This window comes from Akebia trifoliata, chromosome 8 (genome assembly GCF_017979445.1).
Source record: "Akebia trifoliata isolate Shusen 1 chromosome 8, ASM1797944v1, whole genome shotgun sequence".
NCBI classification, from domain to species: domain Eukaryota; kingdom Viridiplantae; phylum Streptophyta; class Magnoliopsida; order Ranunculales; family Lardizabalaceae; genus Akebia; species Akebia trifoliata.
The window spans coordinates 87,880-114,975 of record NC_141382.1 but is presented as its reverse complement, the minus strand read 5'-3'; the positions used below and the strand labels follow the sequence as shown (position 1 = coordinate 114,975).

Here is a 27,096-nt window from a genome sequence, read left to right as displayed (position 1 = left end):
AACACACTTCTTCGGATTCAACTTCATTTGAAAGCTCCTCAGCCGGTCAAAAGTTTGCTTGAGGTCTATCAGATGGTCTCCCGCTTTCTTGTTTTTTACTAATAAGTCGTCGATATATACCTCTACAGTTTTCCCGATTAACCCTTCGAACATCTTTGTCACGAGTCTTTGGTAAGTGGCCCCAACATTTCTCAAGCCGAACGGCATGACCTTAAAACAGAACAGCCCTTGCTCGGTGATGAATGACATTTTTTCCTGATCCTCCATGGCTAGAGGGATTTGGTTATACCCTGAGTACCCGTCCATGAACGACATTCTCTCGTGCCCCGCCGTAGCATCAACCAGCCTGTCGATCCTAGGCAGAGGGAAACTGTCTTTTGGACATGCCTTATTGAGATTCGTGAAGTCAATACAAACTCTTACTCTTCCGTCCTTCTTCGGCACTGCGACTATGTTGGCTATCCACTCTGGATAATCTACCTCCCTGATAAATCCCACCTTTAGTAGCTTTCCAATCTCCTCATTTACCCCCTGCCTCAAGCGGGGAGACAGCCTCCTAGGCTTCTGTCGGACAGGTCGGAAGTCTTCATCTATGTTTAGTCTATGGCACGCTACCAAAGGGTCAATTCCGGGCATATCCTCCATTGACCACGCGAACACGTCCTTGTTTGCCCTCAGAAGCTGGACCAATGCTACTCTTTCATCCCTCGACATTGTGGTGCCAATGCTGACCAGCTGATCTCCGCTATCACCGAGGTCCACAGCCCCAACTTCCTCGACTGTTGCCAGCCGCTCTTGCTGTGGCTCCCTCTGTAATTGCTACGACGTCTCTCCTTCGATAGGTGGCTCTTTCATTTTCCTCTGGCGAACGGCCTCAGCATCCCGTCCTTGCTTTAAGGTCAGGTGGAGACACCGCTGCGCCATCTCCTGGTCACCTCTGATTTCGACTATACCTTCCTTGCTAGGGAACCGAATTACCTGGTGAAACGTGGAGGGGACTGCCTTCATCTCGTGGATCCATCTTCTCCCGAGGATTGCGTTATAGGCTGAATCCGCATCTATCACTACTCTCGACCCTGCTGTAACGAGGAGTAAAATTTCTCCCGCCGAGCTGCTGGGAGCCCCGTTGAAACCGTAGACCAGGGTCTGGGATGGTTCCAGACTATCCGAAATCCCCATCCTTCTTGTTGCGCTCAGGAAGAGGATATCTACTGCACTCCCCGAGTCCACCAATATTCTACGGAGCTCGACATTCCCAACTGGGAGAGTGATCACGAGCGCGTCCTGATGGGGCATTACCGTCCCTCTCAGATCATCCTCCGTAAAAGCTATCACCCGTGCATCGACTGCCTTGCTTGTTGTCTTTACCACCCGCGCCTCCGAGGTAACTTGGTTTATGCCAACCATGTGTCGGATCTTTCTTACTTTCTCCCGAATGTCCTATCTAGATGGCCTTCCAGCGCTCATCACTCCCATGATGGTATGCACTATCCTGCGTTCTTCTGGTTCGCGACGTCCCTCTCTTTCCGGCCACCTGTTTCCGGGCTTCCGTTCGTCTCCCCCGGGGGTTTCCCTTCTTTTCCCTCTTCCCGACAATACATACCTTTTGAGCTTCCCTGCTTCGACCATATCTTGGATGATATGGCGTAACCAATAACAGTCTTCGGTGGGGTGATCCTCGGCTTCATGGTATTCGCAGTACGGTTTCCCGGGTTTCCCCTTATACCCCCGGGGTGGCTGAATGAAATCAGGTTCGCTTTTTATGTGCCTCAGTACCACGGACAGTTTCTCATTGAGCGGTGTATACGTCCGACCTCTCTTCCACCTTGATTGCTCGTTCGGTTCTCTCCGCTTTCTCTTACTTCCTTCCCCTCCGAGATAAGTCGATGCCTTTGGTGCATCAATTCCACCCTCGCTGTTGGCTACTGTCTGGGCACTGCGTCTCCTGCCTTTCACGGATTCCTCCACAAGGATGTACTTTTCCACATTTGCATACAAATCTTCCAAACGAGTTCGGTCGGACTTGATCAATGACTTATGCAACCGTGTCCTCGGGATGACTGCAACGATATACGCCGCGCATGCGGTTGCCTCATTCATGCCTTCTACATCCAGTGCCTTCGTTCGAAAACGAGTTACGAATGACGGGATACTCTCCCCGGCCTCCTGTCGAAGGTTAAATAGAGTGTTAACTCCGACATTCTTCCTTCGCAAGTGCACGAACTGCCCAACGAACGTTTCCTCTAACTCGAAAAAGTTCGTAATGGACCCAGCTGGTAAAGCCTAGAACCACATCATGGCCCCGAGCCTCAAGGTTGATGGAAATAGCTTGTAGAGTAACGAATCATCGTTCTGGTATAACACCATCTGACTTCTGTAATGCAGAATATGGTCCATAGGATCTCGCGTTCCGTCATAAGTTTCAAACTTCGGCATATGGAACGATCTAGGTGGTTCCGAATTCATTATCATTGATGAGAATGGTGTCCCCTTGAGCTCCCGGATTGCGTTCCGTACCTTTTGTGCGGGATCCTTCCCTCGTGCGAATTCATCGTCCCTCCTCCTGAGCATTTCCTCCACTTCCTTCCTCGTCATTGTTTCTTTAACTTCAGAGCTTCCTTGCTGCGTTTTGACTACTGCCGAGTCTTCGGTCCAGTCTGCCTCTGTCCGTGCTGCTCGGACAATATGATCACTACTTCGCTCTACACCTAGGCCTTCTTCGGTTTCCGCACTCTCGCCTAGCCTTTGCCTGAGCTCCTCATTTTTCCTCCTTATGTTCGTTATCTCATCATTTTGTTTCTCCAACCCCCTGCGCATTTCCTCCCTCATCTCCGTGAGTAAGTTGTACATTGCAAGCATTGGGTCTTGCGCGTTTGGAGGTGAGTCTGCTGGTAGTGGATTTGATGGCTCTCCACGATTTTCGCCTCTAGCCCTTCCCATCTTGGTCGTTTTTCTCCTTGTAAGTTTCCCACAGACGGCGCCAAATTGTAGATGCAAGAATTGACTCTACACTTTTCTTCTCTCCTAGCTCGGGCGGACCTGCAAATCAGCCCACTCCGATGATCAAGTTAGACAAAATTGATCAGTGTAATTTAGTGTTTTGAGAGAAGAAGAAATCGAACCCCCTTTTACCCATAGTTATCTTCCTTTTATAGGCGTGCCACTTGATTGTTTTCTGTGCCACCCTTTGAAATGACTAAGGGCAGTTAGCTCACCCCCTGACATGTCAGCTGCAGGAGTTGTTGTAACTGCTCTGCCACTTCTGGGATGACTAGGGCTGGTCTGACATGATGTGGGTTGTTAGCACTGTCAATCAATGGCACATCTGTCAGGACCGTCTCTCCGACCTATACTGTCGTTATTCCGTGCCACCTATACGATTGGTGATTCAGGTCCGAGCTAGACGTCCGCGCTCCCAAAGAATCTAATCAACTAGGCCTACATATCAGGCCATCCGAGTCTCGGATTTATACTTCCAAGCTTAACATCATGCCACATGTCCAAATTTAAGAATTTCCCCCACAGGAACCCTTTTGCAAACTTGAGTAGTAGGAAGCAACAAACGTTTTATGATCTCATGCCTTGAGTTCTTTGTTTTCTTTTCATTATTTTTTCAGATTCTAGAACAAATATTTTCCAAACATGTACCACACCGGGTTCCATCCACAACTGTACAAGAATTTGAAAGTTGGTTAAGGAGGGTTTGAATTCAAAGTTTAATATTTATTGTCAATAAATCAGTTAAAAAATTAAGCAATATACCTTAGAACAGATCAAGTTGCTCTACAGAACTGTGAAAAAGCAGCCATTGAAGACCTGGTCTCCCATATTGGAGTTTTGGTAGCAGAGAATATAGTCAGATAACCTTCTTCTCCATTTCAATCCGAATTTTAAATACTTAGCCGCCACAGTCATGGAAAACCTAGTCTGATTCAAATAAAAAAATGAAAGACTAGTTTTTATCTGAAAGGCCTATTTCAATCAAATAAGGAACATGACTTCTGACTTTTAATTTACTTACTGAATTGCAACAAAAACTATTGTTCTCTAAGTATTTGATTCATCAGAGACTGACTTTCTGGTTGCATTTTGAAAGGAAAATAATATTACTAGATACACCCCTACCTCTTTATAACTGGAAAAATATTCAAAGTTCGAATTACAAGATTAAGATCATCGTCCTAATCTAACGCCTTGTTTGTCACCTATAATACACCATGGGAGTTGTCATTCTTCCAACACTCTCTATTCTTGTTAGCTTGTTTGTTCTCATGTTACTAGCACCAACTATGTCTTGGGTAGTAGCAAATTTTTTGAAACAAGGAAGCTCTTTATCTGTTGAGAAAGAGAGTGATTTCTTGGTTTCACCAAATGGGAGCTTCTCCAGTGGATTCTACAAAATTGGAACCAATGCTTACTGTTACTCAATCTGGTTCACCAATTCCTCTAATAAAACAGTTGTTTGGATGGCCAACAGAGACCATCCAGTGAATGGGAAGCAATCCAAACTAACCCTCCACAGTAATGGAAACCTGATGTTGACCGATGCAGATGGTTCGACGATATGGTCTACTGAAACATTCTCAGATGCACACGTAAGATTACAGCTTCTCGAAACAGGAAATCTGGTGATAACAAACCAAGCAGATGATATGATCATCTGGGAGAGCTTCGATTACCCCACAGATACTCTTCTTCCAACCCAACCGCTCACAAAGAACAAAACCTTGGTGTCTATGAGAAGTCGAGGTACGTACTTAACTGGCTACTTTAACTTCCACTTTGGCGACGACAACATACTTGATCTAATTTACAACGGTCCCACTGTTTCGAGTCTGTATTGGCCCAATACGACTTATACCGTATTCTTAAATGGCAGAACCCCTTACAATAGTTCCAGAGTAGCAATTCTAGATGAGCAAGGTCAGTTTACATCTAGTGATAGTTTGACATTCAGTGCATCTGATTATAGTCTGGGTCCCAAACGACGGTTAACATTGGATTATGATGGGATCTTGAGATTGTATAGCCTAGATGATTCAACTGGGCTTTGGGCAATCTCATGGTTTTCCAGTAACATACATTCATGTCGAGTTCACGGATTGTGTGGGGAAAATGGTATCTGTTTTTACAATCCATTACCTACTTGCACATGCCCACGTGGTTTTTACATGAAAGATCCTTCGGACTGGTCTAAAGGATGCTCGCCAAGGTTTAATCTGACCTGTAATCCTGTTGAGTTAGACTTCATGGAGATACATAGCACAGATTATGATGGGTATGATATAGGCACCTTTGTAACCGGTGTGGCCATTGAAGTATGCAGAAATGCCTGCTTGAATGACTGTAGTTGCAAGGGCTTTGTGTATAAAACGACGGGGAGTGGGCAGTGCTACCGAAAAGGCATTCTCTTAAATGGTTTTCAAATGACTAGCTCCCCTACAACCATGCATATAAAGATTCCTATAGGACTGCCACTGTTCAATCATGAAGACGACCTCGAACAGTTAAACAAATCTAATTTGGTTTGTTCAGACAGGGATGTTGTCTTTGGAAATGAAGATATTGGAGGAGGTGCCAATAAATATCGGTACACGAAGTACCTAATTGGGTTTGTGGGTGCTGTTGGGATTGTAGAAATGATCTGCATAGGTTTAGGGTCGTGGTTTGTTTACGAAAGGCACAATAGAGTGGAGGTGTTTGATATGGGCTACATAGCACTGGCCATGGGTTTCAAACGCTTCACTTTTGCGGAGTTAAAGACGGCAACTAGGAATTTCAAACAAGAGATTGGTAAGGGAGGCTTTGGGAGAGTTTACAAAGGGGTACTAAACAATGGCACACTTGTGGCTGTGAAGAGGTTGGAAGGCATTTTACAAGGGGATGCAGAATTTTGGGCAGAGGTCAGCATCATAGGAAGGATTAATCACATGAACTTAGTAAAGATGTGGGGTTTCTGCGCCGAGGACAAGCATAAACTGTTGGTTTATGAGTACTTGGAGAATGGTTCTCTGGACAAAATCTTGTTCTTGGATTCCTCCACAGGAGGATTAGGGTGGGATCATAGGTACAATATTGCCTTAGGGACTGCTAGGGGGTTGTCCTATCTTCATGAAGAATGTCTGGAATGGGTTCTTCACTGTGATGTAAAACCTCAGAATATACTCCTAGATGAGCATCTCCGACCTAAGGTGACAGACTTTGGTATGTCAAAGCTTGTCAAGAACAACAGCCACAACATGGGTTTTTCTAGGGTAAGAGGCACTAGAGGGTATCTAGCTCCTGAGTGGATGATGAACCTAGAAATTAACGCTAAGGCAGACGTCTACAGCTATGGCATCGTTTTGTTGGAACTGGTAAGTGGGAAGAGTGCATCAGATTTCAGATTTCAAGTCGACTCTCAAGAGAATGAGTGTAATCACTTGGTTCAATGGGTGAGGGAGAAGGTAAAACAAAGGGAGATATGGGAAGCAGTTGATCCCAGGTTGAATGGAGTGTATAATATGGAGAAGGTTGAGAGATTGGTACAAGTGGGCTTGTCGTGTGTAGGGGAAGACCGAGATACAAGACCGTCCATGAGTAAGATTGTAGAGGTTCTCATGGGAGATGATAAGGAGTCATCTACAGAAGAGGAGATGAATGAATAAAGATTGAAAGTATTAGATTGTTTGTCATGATGTTATTTTGAGCCTTTGTAATGTCAATTGTGAAATGAGACGTGTAGTAAATTTAATAGATTGTTTGCTATGTAATGTGAAGGAAAGTGCATATAATGGTCGCTTTCATTTTAGTTATTTTAAGACTTTTTAATTTAGAACTGAGATTGGTAAATCGGTAATAGCGTGAATTGAATTGAACCTAGTGTTGGATTATTACAGTATTTAACAGTTTAGGACATGAATCTACAATCAAATAATAAGAATAATTGTCATGGAGAAATTAAATTTAGATCTCATATGCCCACTTATTAGAAGAGATGATCCAATCAGTTCAAAAAGAATCTAAAGATCCAATATAGTATTTTTCAATAAATTGCAAAACCAGAACATAGTACCTCTACTCCAATCCCGAATGCACTGTAGAAAACAATGGCAGTAATAACACATGCATGAAAGGTAAATGGCTACCCTATTCTTATATGGTTTTTGTTAACGTGTGCCCTTAAAGTGCAATAACTTACCTTGGTATTAAGCATCTGAGGGTATTTTGGTAATAAAATATTTTCAAAGCTGAGCGTTGACTTATAGTCTTGGGGATGAGGGTAATTGTGAAATTCAGAGAATATCAATCAAATGAAAAATCAACTAATTAACTGGATTTATTGCTTTTTGATACAAAATAATTAATTTTGTAACGATTTAATGTTTGTAAGCAATTCGTTTTGGGAGATCTGTTGTCAAAAAAGTTTGCCAGAGGAATGGTTGTAAAACGAAGGTTTTTGTTACGCTTGCAGGGCATTAAATTTTTGGGCTGTTAAATATTTGGTCCACCACTAATAACAGTAATACACCAAAATCAACTTGATTGGTGATGTCCACCATAACCCATGGCCCAGCTCATGAAGTCTGCCGTTGAAGCCAGTGCTTTAGAACTAAGTTTCTTCCAAGAAAGAGTGGTGGAACTGTAGGAATTTGGGACACTGGAAAGATTATGAGGATTGCAATGAACCATTTTATAGGTAATTAATTGATCAGAGCAGGTAGGACTCACCTCATTATGGTTGGAAAAACCAACACCAGACCATAAACCATCTGTAGTGGTGGTGGTCACACCACAAAGGTGTACCACCTCAGCATCTACAACTGAATTTTTTTTTTTCCAGCAATTAATTAATAGAAGTACATTACAGGATTGGTTATAGGCCCATGGGCAGGGGGGGCACTATCAACATAATCAATCCAGAAAGCCACATCAGCCCTCTGCGTGTAAGGAAATTCAACAATACATATGGGAGAAGTGAGTGTAGTAGAGGTGAAATTTCCCAATAAGCGAACTAGGAATCCTTCAGAAGACTGACTCCATGTCATTTCTGCAAGATTACCTTCTGGTGTTCATAACCTACATCCGTATGGTCAGTTGCAAGACCAAATAAATGTACGTGCATAAGCACCACCACATTCGTACAAAAGGAAAAAAAAAAAAAAAAAAGACTTAAAGAAAGCATTTCACTCCATACCACGTTCACCTCTTGAGTTTGAAAGAAGTTAAACTCGCATCTTTGCCAGGTGTTCATCACCAGACCACAAATGAGAAAGGGATACTGCAAAAGAATGGTGCGTTAAAACCAGATGAAACTTAAAACAAGAACAATACAGGAGCGATGGTGAAAGAGATCATACAAATTGACATACAATGGGATAAACTCTAAAATTCTAATATCAACATCCACAGTCTACATAACCAAGTCATTGATAATTACTAAATCAGTTTTTAGATTATAGTAAATGACAAGCCAAGCCAAGACAAATGATTCCTTGCTAGTTGGTAAGATGGGCTCGCCCCCCCATGATTTCAAGACAATCTCACAAGTCTACAAAATAACATCCAAACTAAAGAAAGCATTTGGCCATTTTTTTTTTGGTAAGTATAAAATTTTATAAATGAGGAATGAAAAAGAGGGAGGCTGAGATAGCCCCCAAACAACACTACAAGCGCACCAAAAAGAAAAAAATTACACGGATGGAAACTAATCACAAATGGCTTCCCAATTAAATAAGAAATCTTGGAAGCGCACTTCCTCAAAAGCTTTATTCATCTTGGACCACAAGAACAGAAGCCCAGTAATCTCTAAAATCACTGTGTGGGGTGAGCTCAGAAAGCATTTGGCCATTTGTGATACCGAAGCCAGTTTATGACTGCCATTATCATCAATGTGCATTATTGTATCCCAACAATTTGGAGTTGGAATTTTAAAACCAGATCCACCACTCAAATGTACCAAGAGCCACATTTTTTTATTATTATCAAAGCATGTCTTCCAATATTTTCACAGTACCTCAATACACGCTTTCATGGATTTCATTTATTTCTTTTAGAGCCTTCAACCTACAAAAAGTGATCCTTCTCATCAATGCCAATCATTGGTCATTGTAGTACATGCCCAAGTTATGTCAAGCAACTTTCCTTTAGTTCATCCACTACAGAGGTGGTTCCTAGATTAACTCATATGTGCACCCATTTCAAATGTTCTCCTTCCCCAGTATTTCCACAGATCCATCACAAGATCCTCATTTCTACAACATTTATTCCATAACAAGGAAGTTTATCGATTACCCCAATATTCTCAATAAAGCATAGCTGACTTTATTGTTTCCATGTAAAGTTTCTAGTTACTTCGATTTGTATACTTCCACTACATAGCATTCAAGAAGCTTATCTCCACTTTTATCTACCCTACTCTAGTCCTATAGGCAGCATCTTATTCAATTTCTCCCTCTTTTATGGATAATTGAACCATGGAAATAATCAGTTTAGGAATTTCGTGTGCATCTATCAATTTTTTTTTTTGTAAGTGTAAAGATTGTATTAATAACGATGAAAAAGAAGAGGAGGCTGAGATAGCCCCCATACAAGGGAAAGAAAAGAAAGAACAAGCTAAAGCTAACACAGAAGCAACAGCATAACGGAAACCAAGTGTTACAAATAGTATCTCACCCAAAAACAAAGTCACGGAAGGAGAACTCCAAAAAAATCCCTGCTCAACTTGGACCATTAGTACAGAAGGCCTGAGATCTCCAATATCTTAACTAAAACCACATCACTTTGCATGCCCTTACCAATGTTGCATTGTACATACACTTTGTTGGTCCAATTATTTTTAAACCATCGGTTTTCAAAAGGTATCTCTTCATAGTCCAAGTTTTATTCTCCAATCATAGCAACCAACAGTAATGCATCTACATGGAGCATACACAGATAAATCTCCCTCCAATATGAGCAATTAATTCATCCATAACTAGTGCAAAAAAATGTGTCCATGACTTCAAGAGGTGAACATTTTACACATATTGCATGCATACAAATAAAAATTCTACGCAATGGGGTTTGTGTGTGTATGAGAGAGAGATCTTATAAATCCTTAAATAACCTACACTATCCTCACTCAAGCTCTTAACTCACCAATATAGGGCATTTTGGTACCAGAAGAATAGCAGAATGATACAATGAAGACAGGATGTTATATATGCATATACAGATGTATTTGCTATGTGTATGTATTTAAAATTTAAATAATAGAGGCTGAAAATCATCATCAAAGCCTAATCCCAAAAAATATGGTGTCCTGAAAGGATCATGTTCCTCCCTTCAATTCTGTCAAGAGCAGCATCTTAAACGTAGTTGTTCTCTCTCTTTCAAAACCTTCAACTTGCACATTCCTTCCATCTACAGTTGTAATCGACCTTCGTTGAACATGAACAAGCCCTCCTAATTGACTTTTTCTTAGTTTAGGGAGGACTCCAACATTTTCACGAATGCATTCATCTCCTATAAGTGTGCATGAATTTTTGTACAATAGTATTTTTTTTCTATGCAAATTGTGCATAACTAGTATTCATTACATATTAAAAAAGTGCAACTGATGATATTATCATACTAGAAAGTATGACTGGTGCTTATCCAAGAAGCAGTATTTGGTGCAAGTAGGAAAGAAATGGCATGTTTTTATAATCAACCTCCATTGGATGTCTTCAAGGCAGAAAGTATCATCACTGACAATTTGGTAGGATCATGTTACTACGTCAATTGACATTCAATGGATCTTGCCATGCATACATCCAACGAGATCCAACTACAGAAGCATCTTATTTCTATTGAAGACTTGTTGGATACAACTTGGATGAGCACACCAAGTTTGACTTACTAGTGAAGTATAAAAGCAATTGACACCTGGACCTTTCAATAAGATGTCGGATAAGCATGAGCCAACTCATTGGAAATTCCTAGTGAATGTGAAAACAAAATATAGAAAGTCACGAGTAAACTCCAAGATGCAGAAAACAAGGTCGTTAAGTCATCATGGACCCCTTTCACCTTCCCTTAGATGAAAACCAATCAAATGAATTGGAACCCCAACATAAGGTTGTCAAACTGTCATACAGAAATGAACACATCTGATCAAATGTGGGAGTAGATCCAATAGGCAAAAAAATAAGAGAATGTTGATTCAGATGGTGTGGGCACATCAAAAGAAGGTCAGTTACAACCCAATTAGAAGGAATATCCAGATTGAAGGTTCTAAAAGAGCGATAGGAATGCCAAAAGGAACGTTGGATTCGGATTGTGGAAGCAAATATGAACGCACATCTGATAACAAAATATGTAGCTCTGGACAAAATTGAATGGAGGAACAAGATTCGTTTAGCAGACCCCAAATCCCTGGTATAAGGCTTCGATGATGATGATGGAGGTCTGATAACATAATATCTAAGATGACATAAATACCAAAACAATCCAACAAATAATCCCCTACTCATAAATACCATTGCAACTATTACTTTGAAAATAAACCGAAGGCATAATCTTAGAAACACTTTCATTGCATACAAAAATACACATGCCTGAATATTAATAACATGAGACCAATCAAAGGACAAAAACCCTTTTCTAATAAACAAATTTCTTTGCAATGTTACCATAAACAAGAACCAAATGATATTAAAAATGTCTCTCATATACATAATCTTTTACAGTTAAAACAAGAAGATAATTGAAATCTTATCTGAATTTCAGAGAAACCGAAGAATCTTGTTGTTCACATATTAAATGAGAAAAAAAAAATGAGTTTTACCATTAGAAAGACGTTTTAACCACGGGTCAGTTTTAGACTTTTAGTATCCTTCGTATTGATCAAACATAATTGCATTTTATATGGCTGTGTGTGTGCGGGAGGGGGGGAGGGGGGTAAATGTTTCTTTAGATCATTGCTCTTCACAAGTCAAGCTCCAAAATGGTTCTTTGCTAACAACTGACTATCTAAGAAATAGCAAGCAACCACTGAAACCATTTATTTCCCCATATCAAACTGATCACCACTGTACAATGCATCGATACCAGATCATGGATTCAAGCAATAATGTAGAACTATCCTTACCAACTCTAGGGAGTATTATGGTTTGCAGACATCTTATTTTCGCAAGCATCATGAATTTTTTTTCTTCTCTGCTGGCTTAAGAATTTGAAAAGAGCACATTAAGCTTTCATCAACACTCATCATTGCACCAGAATTATCAAATTCACCACAGTAGTTGGGGGCTGAGAATATGGTAACAAGTTGTCTGTCGGCAAAAAATTCATACCCATCCTCAACAACCTGGATTACAGAAAGATCTCATTAAACAGCACAAGAAACATAGAACAAGCCAAGAATGTACAGTTGGACAGTTAATAACCTGGTGGGCACGACAAACAAGGTCCAAATCGTGCTTCATTAAGAATTCTGAAATTTTATCAGGGCCAAAAGTGTATGAGACACCTCTATCATTCATTCCCCACCCCTTAACGTCTCTACCAGGATCTGACCAGAGTAGATCACAGAGCAAACCAGTATCAGGAACATCAGTTGGGCGGGTTAAGTTTTTAATTTGATCCAGGTTATTCAAATCTGGGGAAAGGCCACCATGCATGCATAATATCTTGTCATCTATAACAGCCGCCACAGGAAGGCAGTTAAAGCAATCAGTAAAGACTTTCCAAAGTCTCACATTAAACCGACGTTTACATTCATCGTAAAATCCATATATCCGATTAATAGAAGCACATTCATGATTTCCTCTAAGAAGAAAAAAGTTTTCTGGGTATTTTATTTTATATGCAAGAAGAAGGCAGATGGTTTCCAAACTCTGTTTACCACGATCCACATAGTCCCCTAAGAATAAATAATTGGATTGGGGAGGTAGACCCCCATATTCAAAAAGCCTCAAGAGATCACCATATTGTCCATGAATGTCACCTGAAAATCCAGAAGCATTGACAAAAACACAAGCTTAGAAACTCTTTCCAAGACCATTATTACATGGACATGTAGAGGAAAAACCATGTCAGACCACTTTTTAAACAAACTGGAAAATCAAGCTCAGAAAAGTCATAAAGTACTGTTTCTAGTTTAGTTCCCGTCTTAAACACCAACTAATACCAATAAAGGAAAAGAAAAAAAAACAACACAGACTACTTAACACAAACCTACTTGCCTATAATATATAAAAATTAGCCCCCTTGTGGGCATGCTATTGACACCCACTTTTTTACTCGCCACACCCACTTAAATGTTAAATGTTAATAATGTGTAAGTACGCAAGTAACTTTTTATATTTTATTATGTTTTACTGCATACACTCACCACACAACCGCAACTTTTCCCTCCTACCAATTCGAAGCATATTAAACCCTACCGAAAACCCTATCAAAGTTCAATTGAATCCACATAACTGAACAATTTTTCTTCAAGAATTCATCAAAAGATCGCGTTTTTTTTTTTTTGGGGAAGTATAATATATTGAAAAAGAGGAAAAACAAGATACAAGGAGGCCGAGAAAGCCTCACAAAGAGCAACAAAGAAAAGGAAAACTCCAACATCAATGATTACATAAAGAGTTCCATCTAAAAACAAAATCATCAAAAGTAATCCCCACGAATTCTATGTTCTGATTTGACCAAAGGTATAAAAGGCCCAAGATCTCCAAGAAACCTGCATGAGAGCTACTAGTTTTACTGTTGAACTCCTAGTTATTTCTCTCGTTCCAAACCCCCCAAGCAATAACTGATAGAAGCATAACCCACAGGAACCGTTTTCTAGTGTGGAAAACATTACCAGTCCACTCTTCTAATAATGAGGAGAACTTACAAGGAAAGACCCAATTTTCGTGAACAATGTCCCCCGCAAAAAATCGCGTTTTGATCCATTTGTGGGGGACATTGTTCACTAAAATTTTATTTTTACCATTATTTGGTAAAATTAAGAATTTTGATAGATGGAGGTGATTTTTATCATTTACTTTCATCATCTTTTGTTCTTGGAATTGTTTTTAATCATTTTGCAAATGAACCATGTTAAAAACCGATTTTATCTTTATCGTTTGCATAAGAATTTTTTTTTTTCATAATTCCCAATACGTTCAGTAAGTCAAGATAGAACTCATCAGCACTATTTTGGTAAATACATACTGAACACATTTTTTCACATGGGATCCCCATGTAAAGCACTGTTCAGTACGTACCCACCATATGATAGCGTATTTTTTCAGTATGTTTCCACCAAAGTTATCGTTCTTAGATCAGCAGTTACATATCAAACAGTTCCTTGCATGGGATCCCATGTGAAAAACTCGGAATGTTATTACCGAACCTTTTTTAAAATGTTCGATATGTATCTACCCAAAATAATTGTAAGGTTCGGTAGGTTACCATTAGTCTTAAAAGAATTTGGTGAGTGAAACTAGTACATAACTATTTGCTGCATACACCCACAAGGACGATGGGTAAAACGAGTTAGTGGGTGTGGAGAGCAAAAAAATGGGTGTCAATAGCCCACCCCTTTGTATCAATTAACAACAACCTTACCCATCTTAGTCATAACTAGACTACTAGTCTGTTTACAGAAAAATTAAGTCTTGTGTCAGATTCAAATAAGTTCATTGCACCATGTTATATAGCATAAACTTCTAAACATTTATGTCTCCTAGTGCTATGAGGATGACAGCAGAAACTCGTAAATAAAGATTTTTTTTTTTTTTTTTTTTTGTGGCAAAGCTAATAGCTAAAAATAACTGCATCTATATCAATAAGAGGAAATAACAATCCACAAGTTAACCTACATGCAGGCTAAGACACTTGCATTATGACTCAAAATGCCAATTTTACATGAAATGTCATTACTAATTTTTTTGCTTTCTGATTCTATTTAAGCACAAAATCACAGATTAACCTGAAAAAAACAAAAAATTAAACAGAGAAATCATCACAAAAACATTCTTGAACACGCATAAATGATCCAAGGAAAGAAAGCTTCTTCAAATTCTGATAAAAAGGTCGAATCTTGCAGAAATTGAAAAAAAATCAAAACTAATTGGAAATAAAAGTATATAACATCCATGACCAGAATCTGCTAAAAAACTCTCACCACAAATTTTGATTGGGGCTTTAAGCTCTAACAGATTGGGTTGCTGGAGGAAGATTTCTCTGGAAGTAGTACAAAGCTGCCGGATCTCGGCCTCCGAGAGCTGAACCTGCTTGCCCGGCCTCGTCGATCTGACCACCAAAAGCCGATTTATGATGTCGTCGAGAACGGCAGTATCGATTCGCTGTCCTTGGGCCATCTGTCCACTTCTCCTCCTCCTTCAAACCCTCGATTTCTCGAACTAGAGACAAGAGAAACCCTAGAAATCAAAGAAAAAATCTACCTTTTTCTTCAATCTGCTTTTTAACCTTTATTATTTTTCCTTCTTTTGGCTCTCTTTCGCATTATCTTTGTTGGCCAATTCCTCCTTGAGAAAGAGAGATTATCAATAATGTAATAATCTCAGATAATTAATTAATTAAAAAAAAAAAAAAAAAAATTAGTGGGAACCTGAGTGCAAGTAACGGAGAGATTACAACGGTAACAGTCGAACAAACTCTGTTTCTCAACATGATATAATTGGGTTTTTAATATACTAATAGTGATTTAGATTTTAGACATACCCCTCGTTTTGGTAAATATATGAGATACCCCTTATGTTTTTAAATTAGGATATATAACCCTTGACCTCAATCTTTTGTCATAGATTACTGAAAATGACCTAAAAATTTCCTCATCTTTAACAATGATGAAGATAATACATAATAAAAATATGTATGTAATGACTAAACCAAATTGACCACTACCGAATTAGTTTGACTCGATGCCAGTCTAGTCCCACGAGTTTTCAAAGGTTGTCTTAATCTTTCAATTTATTTTGAGAGCTGTTATTGGCAGTTTGCACCCTAACTTCTAACTTTTATTTAATACATTCCAACATTTTTAACATACAATATAAGATTGAGAGATTTATTGGGCAGGCCTATCTATTGCAATTTTATAATAAACTCTTTTACTTTTATACTAATGATAAATCAATGTGGCAAAATATATGCGGTCTATACGCAGCGATGTGGCAAGGATGTAGAATCGTTGATTTTTTTTTCCTTGTGTATTTCGAAGAAAAAGATCTATGATTATTTGTCTTTACCATGTCATTCATGTACAAACCACGTATGTTTTGCCGTGACAAATCTCACCTTCTAATCAGGCTATCTTGACTAAGTCAATAAGATTTTTAATCATACTAAGAGTCATTGGGCCCACATAGATTATCACATCGACAATCGAATACTAGACTTCTAGATTTCATCGAAAAATTGATATTAGAAAAATAAAAAGAACACCATATCTCACCCAAATCCCCTAGCTATATGCAATAACCCGCATATCAAATAAGACGAGATAAATCTATATGGATGGTCAATGAAAAGGCTTGAATTCAATACCTCCCCCTCTTTGGAAGGAGGCGCTGGCCACTATGCCCATTACTCATTGGTTTGAGATGGGTAAGTTGAAATTGAACTCATGACCTTAAAGTTGCAAAGTATCAACCTTACGTTTTGGTGAATATTAGAAAAATCCATATGGGTGACGAACGAGAAGGCTTGAATTTAATACCTCTCCCTTTTTAGAGGGATGCCTTGGCCACTACGTCTATCATTTGTTGGTTTGAGATGGGTAAGCTGGACTTGAACCCATAACCTCAAAGTTAATTTGCAAAGTGATTATCCATGTGTTTTGATGAATATTAGAGGAGTGGTATTTTGGAGACTGCAAGATACCTTACATTCGTATTGGTCCATGTGTTTTAAAAGCATCCTTAATTTACAAAAATACCCACATTGACGATAAAAAGACCATGCATCCCTTGAGAGTCTTTATTTCCATCATCTTAATAAGATCCAATGAAAATAATTTTTATCTTTTTTTATTATTTTAAGTGAAAGATCAAGTATAATAACAAAATTATGGAGATCATCGACCAATCATTAAAACTTAGTCCCTTATAGGAAATCCTTACTCCACCCTTGAAAGGTAAGGAGTTTTTGTAATAAAAATGTAACGGTAGGCCTCCACAACTCTCTTAATAAGGATATAAACAGATAAAAAATGATTCCAAAGCAAAGAAAAAAAAGGAAAAAAAATTAAAAGAATAAAATTTGAGTATCTACATCTCCCATATGGCAATAGCTATCAACGTATTCTCCAGCTACTACTCTCTCTCTCTCTCTCACCCGTTGACAGTTTTGTAAGAGCCAGCATAGCCCCTCCCTTAGTATATTGCGATTTTTTATTATTCTTTACAGGGCAGTCACGACACCATTGTGTTAAATTTTTTTATAACTAGGGATATGCGATCTTCTTCATAAGATTTAATGTCTCTCATGTTTAACACCTGGTTTTTTATTTTTTAACAATTCAATATATCACCATTGCTTTAGCCTTGGCCGCTATTTCTTTAACAAAAGGCGTTTTTAATCAGAACTATAAGTACTGACAAGGAATAGGATGCAAAGCAACAAAGGGAATGATTAACAGGCACGCACGACCCGTCACATAAATAAATAAATACTATAACCTTAGGCGGTAGCAGACAGACGAGTAGACATTATTATTATTATTAGCTCCACATTAAAAAATTAATGGCCACCTCAGGAGGGCTTTCATCCTTGGCTTCATGAATGATGTTGGATTATCGGCTTCTCTATTATTCATGTTTTGAATAAGTGAGAACCCAAACTATGAATATTGTTTTTGAAAACGAATCCCCATAACAAAAGTAGGAAAATAAATGGTCCACAAGGAATGCAAACAAGACCGGCCGTAGGATAGCTAACCAACTTTGTGGAGCACCATATCAAGAACAAATGCGTAATGTCCGTTAATAACTTCTCAGTCTCCCGGCAAATAAATTTCAAAATAAATAAATAAATAAAGATTAAAAAAGAGAGTATATATAATATGTACGCGCGCCTCCCTCAGTTTCTCTTTCGTCCACCGCTACTTTTTTTTTCTAACTTTTGGGTGGGTTGCCGCCTCAGCAGATTCTGTCCAACGTCATCTTTAGGCGATCATTCAACTTTCTTCTTCATTGCTTTCCAAGACAAGAATCTATCTTTCTCTCTTCTCTCTTCTTCTCTGTCACAGATTCTCGTCTTTCTCAATCGCTTTTAAAGATGCCTTCTTCCTCAGTTCTATATTTGCAAACCCTTTCTTCTCCTTCTTCTTCCTTCTCTTTCTCCTTTTTATTCTTGGGTCCTTTTCGTCCGGTCCAAATTCGCACAAAATTGAAAAACTACCCCTCTCGATCATAATGGCTCATTCAGAGATCAACCATATCTCTCAGCCTTGTATCCACGGTTCGAATTCTCCTTCTATTAGTGTCATTCTATTTCTGTCTGGAAATGTAATCTGTTTGGCAAAATGCCTCAATGAATCCTTTTTTGCCCCACCTTCTCTCTAATTAATTTTTTTCCCTTGTCGTTTTCAATTAGAGTATGCTGATCAATTATCTGTGGATCCATTCTATTTGTTGTTTTTTCAAATTCTACTTTCATCTCTTTAAAATATATATATATATATATATTTGGATTTTTTATCTAAGATTATTAATGGAAAGCAGGGCACTTCGTTTCTTCAAATGCTGAGAGAAAGTTTCGCTTCTTGAAGTGGCTTACTAAGATATTTAAGGGGGGGTCAAGTCGTGAGACTTCAAATGGGAGACACCCACAACTTCTTGCGGAGGAAAACATGGTTTGGCATGCTCCTGGTAGATCCATGGTAATTCACAATTTCTTTTAACCCTACAATCCCCATTGCTTGTTTTTCTTTTATCATTATTATTTTTTTCTTTTTTATTATTGTTGTTATTAGATTTAATATAGTTGTAAGTAAATGTAGGATACCCCTGTTTTTTTTTTAACATAATTGAAACTTCATCTTTTGAAATTTATGAATCTCCCCCCACTGTTTGGGCATGAATGGTGCTGAAAATTCCATTAGTAACATTATTTTTCTTTGTAAGTGGTAAAATGTTTTCGTTGACTTGATTAAAAAAAATAACCCTTGATCTCCAAATTAATGTGAAAAACTTGTGAGAAAAAATCTTAGGTTGTTCTTAATCAAGTTTTACCAATAATTCAGTTAACACCTTTGGATATTGTCAATATTGGATTCTCAGTTTTTTTATTTGTAGTACTCAGCAATGATCCTCGACACTCAGGTGGGGAGCCTACCTTGGTAGCCAATGTTTTGTATACAAAACATGAACAATTAAAGTGGGAAATGTCCTCTACTTTCCCACTATTGCCTTCATGAATGACATGATCAGAAAATAAGCTTTATACATACCTTGAGACATGTCCTCTACTAACCGCTATGGCTTCATAAAATGTCTCTTGAACTCCTACCCAGCATGTGAGAGAGACCTCTTTGCAGGGATGGAGCTAGGATTTTGTCTTCATGGGGGCAATTAACACCATTATAAATTTTATTTATTTATTTTTGGAGAGGGGGGGATGACTGCTATTTTTTTCGCCTCTGTTATTAGTCGTAGTAGCCCATAAATCCTTATAAAATTTAAAAATTGTTGTGGGGCACTTGCCCCCATTGTAGTGCAATGCCCCTTTGCTAAACATACAAAACATTTATACCAGGTAATCACACACATTTAGTTACTTGTTTGGTTCCCTTTGGGATTTTTTTTTTAAATCAAGTTTTACTGAAATAGTTCTAATGAATGACTGCATGGTTTTTCATTGGTGAGCGAGATAAGTCATCCATAGGTCTGGAGAGCACTCTAAGGTCTCATCCAATGCTTTATGTAGTCTTTGATGCTTTAGTTTTTCTTTGCTTTGTTGCTCTTTAAGAGGCTTCCTCGGTCTCCTTGTACTTTGTTTTCTCTCTTTCAATATATTACACTTATCAAAAAAACGAAAGGGAAATTATTGAGCAGATATAGGGAAAGTACAACAGAAAAAAGTACATTTAATGAAAATTTGTTACAAAATGAGAAAAGGGATTTTCTTTGACATCTTAAACCGTTGAAATGAAGGTTTCTTAGAGATCTTGGGCTACTTATTCCTATGGTCTAAGCTAAACATAGCATTCGCGGGGATTTCTTTTGATGATTTTGTTTTTAGATGGGAATCTTTTTGTAACTAGTGTTGTTGTTTGTTTCTTCTCCTTGTAGTTCCTTGTGAGGCTTTCTCGGCCTCCTTGTTTTCGATTTTTCCTCTTTGCAATATATTATACTTTTCAAAAAAAAATTGTTCACTAGGTTAGAAGACATTTGCAATGAATTTGGATAGTGCAACTGTATATGAGTATGTGCAAAATGCAATGCAATTGAATATTTAGAAATATATTTTCCCAAAACCAAATTAATTGTATGAATAGATATAGCTTTTTCTATGTGCCTTGACAATTTGGGGTGCATGGCTTGCTCTTTCCATTTTGCTAGAGATAGTTATCTATAAATGGGTATGCCATTTTTGTCCGACTGTTGCATTGCTTAGCTTTGTATATGTTGCAAAATCAGGATGACCAGTCAAGAACTGAGAACGAGGAAATGGACCATGGAATGGCACTTTCTCTGGCTGAAGATTCAAGGAAACAAAATGGTAAGTTCCCAAATATTAAAATTTTGAAGTAAGGTTTAATATCACATGCATTCACTTTAATATATATGCCTTTAATAATATCATATTCATTCACTTTAACCTTAGTGCTTGACTCTCTCTCTCTCTCTCTATATATATATATCTATATATATATATATATATATATATATATATATATTGAATATATGCCTTTGTGCTCGACTCTCTCTCTCTCTCATGGACATCTTTAATATCTCAGAGTGTTTTTACCTCATCCTTTTACCATGTTATAACATCTCGTGAATAATTTGGACTTCTACAGGATATGGAAGGTCTGCAGACAATGATGAAGATGAGCACCTTGCTAAAGCACTTCAAGATAGCTTGAATATGCCTTCATATCCTCCTTATGCTCCCACGCCATTTTTCTCTAGAGGATATAGGTTAATTTTTCCAATGTTATTTTAATATTAGCAGGAAAACTTTGCGATGCAACTTATGCTTGGTAGATTTGAGCCATTTTTAGGCTTATTGAGTCAAAATTGTTTGTTGCCTTACCTATGCTTATAACATCACTGGAAACTTGGTAATCAACTTGTTACTAAACTTTTGATCCTTTTTTCAGGCTACTAGATCAAACCATTGTGTTATATAGGCAAAAAAATCATCACGTCACATACAAGCTATCCCTGATTTCTTGCTTGACTAGGTGACTCAAATGAGTCAATATTGACTCTATGGGATTCATGCATTTGCATATAGACAGGAAATACAGTGACAAGCAATATTATGTCTAAAATAAGCAGCATTTCTTTCAAATTCATTACTATTTATGTAAAATTCATGACTGAAATCAGTATTCCTGAGTTTTTTGCATGAGGATTAACTTGGAGTCATGGCACTTTTCTTCTAAAGTGTATGTGAATCATTGTACACAATTCTGAAAAACAATTTTATATTACTTCGTTGTATCTGAATCATCAAAATGTTTATCCCAAGTCAAGTCGATATTTTAAGTCAGAAATCCCACCCTCAGTTTTGTATGACCATCATGATTTGTATATGCACCTTCAGATTTTGTGGCGGCTGTAACCGTGAAATAGGCTCTGGTAATTATTTAGGATGCATGGGAGCTTTCTGGCACCCTGAATGTTTCCGCTGTCATGCTTGTGGTCAGCCAATCAACGAGCATGAGGTACAATGTTTTTGTTGGACTTTCTTTGCGCTTATGTCATGTCTTTGTTTATTCTCTGTAAACTGGGAATACCTCTTCGAGTTTGGAACTCTACATTATATCATGATAGAATTATTCTTAACTTGTCAAATATTCCATTATATCTAACTCTTGGAGGGTTTTTTTTTCTTTTTTTTTCCTGTTGAGTCAAGTTTTCTTTGTCAGGGAGGAATCCATACCACAAGTCCTGCTTCAAAGAATTGCACCATCCCAAGTGCGAAGTGTGCCTTCAATTTGTAAGAAAATACTTCCTGGGCGTATTTGAACATACTTTAATTGGTTCTCCATTAATCCATATTATCAGATTATTTAACATATAACGAAGTTCTTCATTATTACCTTCAGGCTTCAGGAGTGGTTCTTGTAGCACATGTTACTCATGTAGTTGCTGCTTTAAACTTATCTTGCCCACTTATTTTGGAAGCAATTAATGAAATTGTTCTTATAAAGATACAGTATGAATCAAATTTATGTAACATATTGTAGAATTGATATACCTTAAAATATAACATAATCGCTTCTGTTGTGTTGTATAAAGCTATACATTTGTCTACAGAAAAGAATTAGTACACTGCACATACAGTGCAAACTTTGAATATCAGAAAAAATTTCATCACATACAAAAATCAGAATTTGTTTGGCATTCACGTATCCAAGTTTTGGATTCCTTATCTATGTTACTTTAGTTTACTCTGAATTTGAATAACTGATTTGACTTATTTTAAAAGTCCATCTCATAGTTTGTCAACTTTTCAGATTCCAACAAATGGTGCTGGTTTAATTGAGTATCGATCTCATCCATTTTGGAGCCAAAAATATTGTCCTTCACATGAGCATGATAACACAGCTCGTTGTTGTAGCTGTGAACGGTTGGAGGTATGGTGACTTCCTATTGCATTAAGTATGTTTATCTCCAACAAAATTTTTTTATTTCAAACACTGTTAAGTACCTCAAGATTATTCTGCTTGCTTAAAGTTGTGTATTTTGGTGCTGAAGTCATGGAACACGAGATACATTTCTCTGGAAGACGGACGGAACCTATGTTTAGAATGTATGGAGTCTGCTGTCATGGATACCGGTGATTGCCAATTACTTTACCATGGCATCAGAGATTTCTATGAAGGAATGAACATGAAGCTAGATCAACAGATACCCATGCTTCTGGTTGAAAGACAAGCACTTAACGAAGCTATTGAGGGGGAAAAGAATGTAATTAGCATCATTTCTTTTATTTTCTTATATTTAGTTCTGTGGAAGTTCTCTCTTCACTCAACACTGGTTCTTGCTTCCAGGGCTATCATCACATGCCTGAGACAAGAGGTTTATGCCTTTCTGAGGAGCAGACTGTTAGCAGTGTATGACTAGACATTTATATGGTGAAATTTTCTTTTACTTCATTGACTGAACTAGCAAATATTTATTATGCTTCTCCTTGTGTTTCACTTTTTCATAAACATATTAGATACTTAAAAGGCCAAGAATTGGGGGAATGCGAACGCATCAACAAAAGCTGACTCGGAAATGTGAGGTTACAGCAATTCTTGTTTTGTATGGCCTGCCAAGGTAGTACTTTACACAATCGTTTTTAATATTTAGGTTCTTTAATTGAGGAAGCATGCATCTGAAGTAAATAGTGCAGTTGCTTCCCTTTGTTGAATCTTGAAAATATACTCTGATGTGGATCCAGGATGACATGAACATACTTGACCATTTTTAAGTTTCGAAATATTTAAATGACCTTTTTTCTGAAGTAAACAGATATGTTCTTTGTCCCAGCATATTGAAGATACAAGGACTGGCTACATAGTGTCCTTGTTTATAATTATTACTTGTGAATCTGAAATCCCTTCTTCCATACCGATTCCAAAGTTAATTAAGTAGCACCCCTTAAGCTTGTCCTCATTTATCCAGAGCTAGCTGTCAATTGTCATTGTCACAATGAATTTCTAACCATTGATAACTCCCTATTCTTACTCCTTATTTGTCCTCGTCACACATGAATATCATGTTAGACAATCAAACCATATAGGCGGGTGATCTCTACCAAGATAGTCATCATTGCTGAAAATGGCTCCCTTCCAACAACATTACTAACCGTATGAAACATATATTTAAGTAATGGCTTAATCCAATGGTCTAGATCTTTTTAGTCAACTTTCATGCAGCAGGAAAATCAGAATGAATTAATCTATTTTGAAAAAGGTATCCACTATATGGAGAATTCATTATACGATTTGACAATCCAATGTTATATCCATGTGAGCCCCACAAGCGGAAGTATAAACAGGGAGTAAGAATAGGAATTATAGACTAATATATAAAGTCAAAATTAAATTTTATAGTTCTGTTTTCCCAGCAATGGTGCAAGATGACATGCTAATAATTTCGCTTATGTAAAAGATATCTGCATTTGGGACGGGTTCTTTACAGACATGAAAGAAATCTCCACTGTCAGATTTTATTACATGTGACAGCTGAGAAGCTGGTCCCGAATGCTGGCCTCTCGTCTTCCACCTTCGTTTCTACCTTGGCAAATTTCATTGCAATAGCCTTCTGCTACATAGATAAAAGAAGCATGTTCTTGCTGTCAGCAGGAGCCATGCTTCTATTTTTAAATAATATAATAAAAGGAAGTAAAACTGATTTTTAAAATCTGCCTATTTTAGTCCTATTTGGGCAGAAACTTGCCACAAGGAAAGAGGAAGATGTCCATGAAATGGACCCCTTTTGTGCCCCACCCAACTTGCCATGGCAAAGATGACCAACTTTTTTCATATGTCTAGGAAGGAAACCAATTTCTTACTGTTTTTTCTCTTCGAATGTATGATTCCTCCTTTGTCTTTTTTTTTTACTACCAAGTTTTAGTGCAACAGTTATCAGCGATTATTGCGGTGTTCTGAAACACACTATGACTTAATTAGTTAGGATTGCTAGGTGATAGTATCTTCTGTTAGAAAGATCAATCCTTTCCCAAAGCCTTATATTTTGGGTACTCTTGCTGGATGCAGATTGCTAACAGGTTCCATTCTTGCCCATGAGTTGATGCATGGGTGGTTACGCCTCAAAGGTATTATACTCCGGTCTTCCTTCTGTTTAGAAGTATTTTCTCGTCTATATTATATGAGCTTCTTCCATCATTGTCATCGTCGGTTTGTAATTATTTGAAATTGATGTAGGTTACCGTAATCTAAGCCCGGAGGTGGAGGAAGGCATCTGTCAGGTGCTCTCTTACATGTGGCTCGAGTCGGAGGTCATGCCAGGTTCAACAAGCCTGCCTTCTACATCAATGGCATCTTCATCGTCCTCTTCATCTAAAAAGGGTGGAAAATCTGAAATTGAAAAGAAGCTGGGTGAGTTTTTCCTGCATCTGATTGCTCATGACACTTCTACAGCCTACGGTGAGGGCTTCAGAGCTGCCAATGCAGCTGTCAATATGTATGGGTTACGTCGGACACTGGATCATATTCGCTTGACTGGAAACTTTCCCGTGTAATAATAAACATTGCTTGTTCATCAAATGGTTCTTTGACTTTTTCCTTTTGAAGATTAAGTGTACTGCTTCACCTTGTAAGGATTGAGCTGGCCAGGAAGCTTAGATCAGCTCCCCCTTAATTTTTTTTAGTGGGTTCCTTCGGGGTAATTTGTTAGTACAAACTTTTCAAAATGCAATAACATGTATTACATTGTACCCATAAAAAAAACATTATAGTGATTCTTCTTCATGGTTCATACATTACATGCTCTAGTAAATGTCGGATGTGGGCATAGATGTTATGAATCTAGTTGATGAGTGATTACCAGGGCTGTTTTGTATGCTGGGAGAACTCTCCGGCTGTACTTTCTTTCCTGGTGAATTGCTCTTACCTCATCCATGGATGTAGGCGATGCTGAATCATGCAAATCTCATTATGTTCTTTGTTTTCTTTTATTTCATATAGCTTTTGTGATTTGATATGGGATTTGTCTGTTGCAAGATATTTACCGCTAGGTGCTAGTTGGCAGCATGAGAAGAGTTTTTGACATTCTACATTTTTCTCTTGATTCCAAACTTTTATAGAAGTGTGGATTTAGGTGCTATTTGAATAAACCAATGCTATTAAAGGCATCTAAGGCTTATGTCCCGACACTTATATGCATTGGGTGGGGTCCATTAAATGTCTTGAGAAGCATGGAATCAACTTTAAAAAACAACTAAGGTGTACGCCATAGACCAAGGGACGCCCAAATGACATAGCCTTAGTGTGAGATGTGAATGAGGCTTACACCTTTAGGACAAGGTTTATTTTGAGTGTATATTTTCCTCCACTCTCAGGTGTGTCATACCCCACATAAGCCATGTGACCCTCTTATATTTGTAGTTCTCCCCTTCTCCAACAGATTGGTCTTTTCGGGTAAATGATTGTCGACAGTTTACACCATGTGGTTAAGGGATTAAAATTTGGAATTCTACCATATAATATGAAATTTGAAAATATGTGGTAGTTGCTGTAATTCTTTACAATAGTGATTATTTATCTATTTATTAAAAATATTTCATGCATGTGAGTCTTACATCTTTGAGTCTGGAGGCATTGGTTAACCAAGTTTCTTGCCTCACATCTCAGTATCTGAAAACATTGCTTGTCCCCATGACTTGAGATAGATGGTTTTCGTGCATGGCGACAGGTGATCTGCATCAGTTGGTTGCACCAATGTGCTGGTCTTGACTTCTATGTTACCTAAACGGCCTCAACTGAAATATTTTGAGACAATACTGAACATTCAATATTTCAGGGTCAATGTTTTATGCTTATGAGATGATGATGAACAAATTTTAAGCTACTTGTGGGAGTGCAGCCGCCCACACTTCACTGGAAGTATTGGATTTTTTTTTTTTTTTTGTGTTCTATTGCACAGCTGCCTGAGTGCTCATTATGGAAACGGAAGTTATTGCTAGAAAAATTAGGAGACCAAGAAATCCAATCAGTGAAACTGATCTCTTTTTTTCTTAAGTGAAATATTTTGGAGATAATTTAAGAGGTTCTGTTCCAAGACATGTTCTTTGGCATTTGTTGCGAAGCTCTCATGCGGCGAAAGATGTTTGATATAGGTTAATCTTGTAGTCAGGCCTTGTACCCCAAATTGATAATTTTTTCATTAGTACTAATCCTATGGTAAACCAAGAGTATACCTGTAAGCAGGTGCCAACTAACTTAGTCAGTAAAGT

The 27,096-nt window shown here is 38.0% G+C and overlaps 3 protein-coding genes and 1 pseudogene across 5 annotated transcripts; 2 read left to right on the top strand and 2 right to left on the bottom strand.

Annotated features, from left to right (window-relative positions):
• Window positions 1–819: 819 nt before the first annotated feature.
• LOC147395200 (uncharacterized) lies at window positions 820–1,407 on the bottom strand. Its single transcript, XM_086452151.1, has one exon. It carries the CDS (start codon window positions 1,405–1,407, stop codon window positions 820–822), a length of 588 nt encoding a protein of 195 aa, XP_086308277.1.
• Window positions 1,408–4,217: 2,810 nt separating this feature from the next.
• On the top strand, window positions 4,218–6,647 carry LOC147395199 (putative receptor protein kinase ZmPK1). The gene has a single exon (XM_086452144.1). The coding sequence runs from the start codon at window positions 4,218–4,220 to the stop codon at window positions 6,645–6,647; it is 2,430 nt and encodes an 809-aa protein (XP_086308270.1).
• Window positions 6,648–7,743: 1,096 nt separating this feature from the next.
• Window positions 7,744–15,522, bottom strand: LOC147395198 (serine/threonine-protein phosphatase PP1 isozyme 4-like; annotated as a pseudogene). Its single transcript, XR_015180809.1, has 4 exons — window positions 15,116–15,522; window positions 12,390–12,949; window positions 12,092–12,310; window positions 7,744–8,260 (listed from the first exon to the last, which is right to left on the bottom strand). The product of XR_015180809.1 is annotated as a serine/threonine-protein phosphatase PP1 isozyme 4-like (transcript).
• Window positions 15,523–18,020: 2,498 nt separating this feature from the next.
• Window positions 18,021–25,621, top strand: LOC147395197 (protein DA1-related 2-like). Of its 2 annotated transcripts, XM_086451433.1 has the most exons (12): window positions 18,021–18,414; window positions 18,678–18,835; window positions 20,595–20,676; window positions 20,978–21,098; window positions 21,730–21,850; window positions 22,042–22,125; window positions 22,646–22,765; window positions 22,887–23,099; window positions 23,183–23,245; window positions 23,353–23,453; window positions 24,899–24,957; window positions 25,067–25,621. In XM_086451433.1, the coding sequence occupies exons 1-12, from the start codon at window positions 18,369–18,371 to the stop codon at window positions 25,381–25,383; spliced, it is 1,485 nt and encodes a 494-aa protein (XP_086307559.1). In that variant the 5' UTR covers window positions 18,021–18,368; the 3' UTR covers window positions 25,384–25,621. The 2 variants fall into 2 exon arrangements, with proteins under 2 accessions (XP_086307559.1, XP_086307560.1); XM_086451434.1 differs by lacking the exons at window positions 20,978–21,098; window positions 21,730–21,850 and having other exon boundaries at window positions 22,055–22,125.
• Window positions 25,622–27,096: the final 1,475 nt, after the last annotated feature.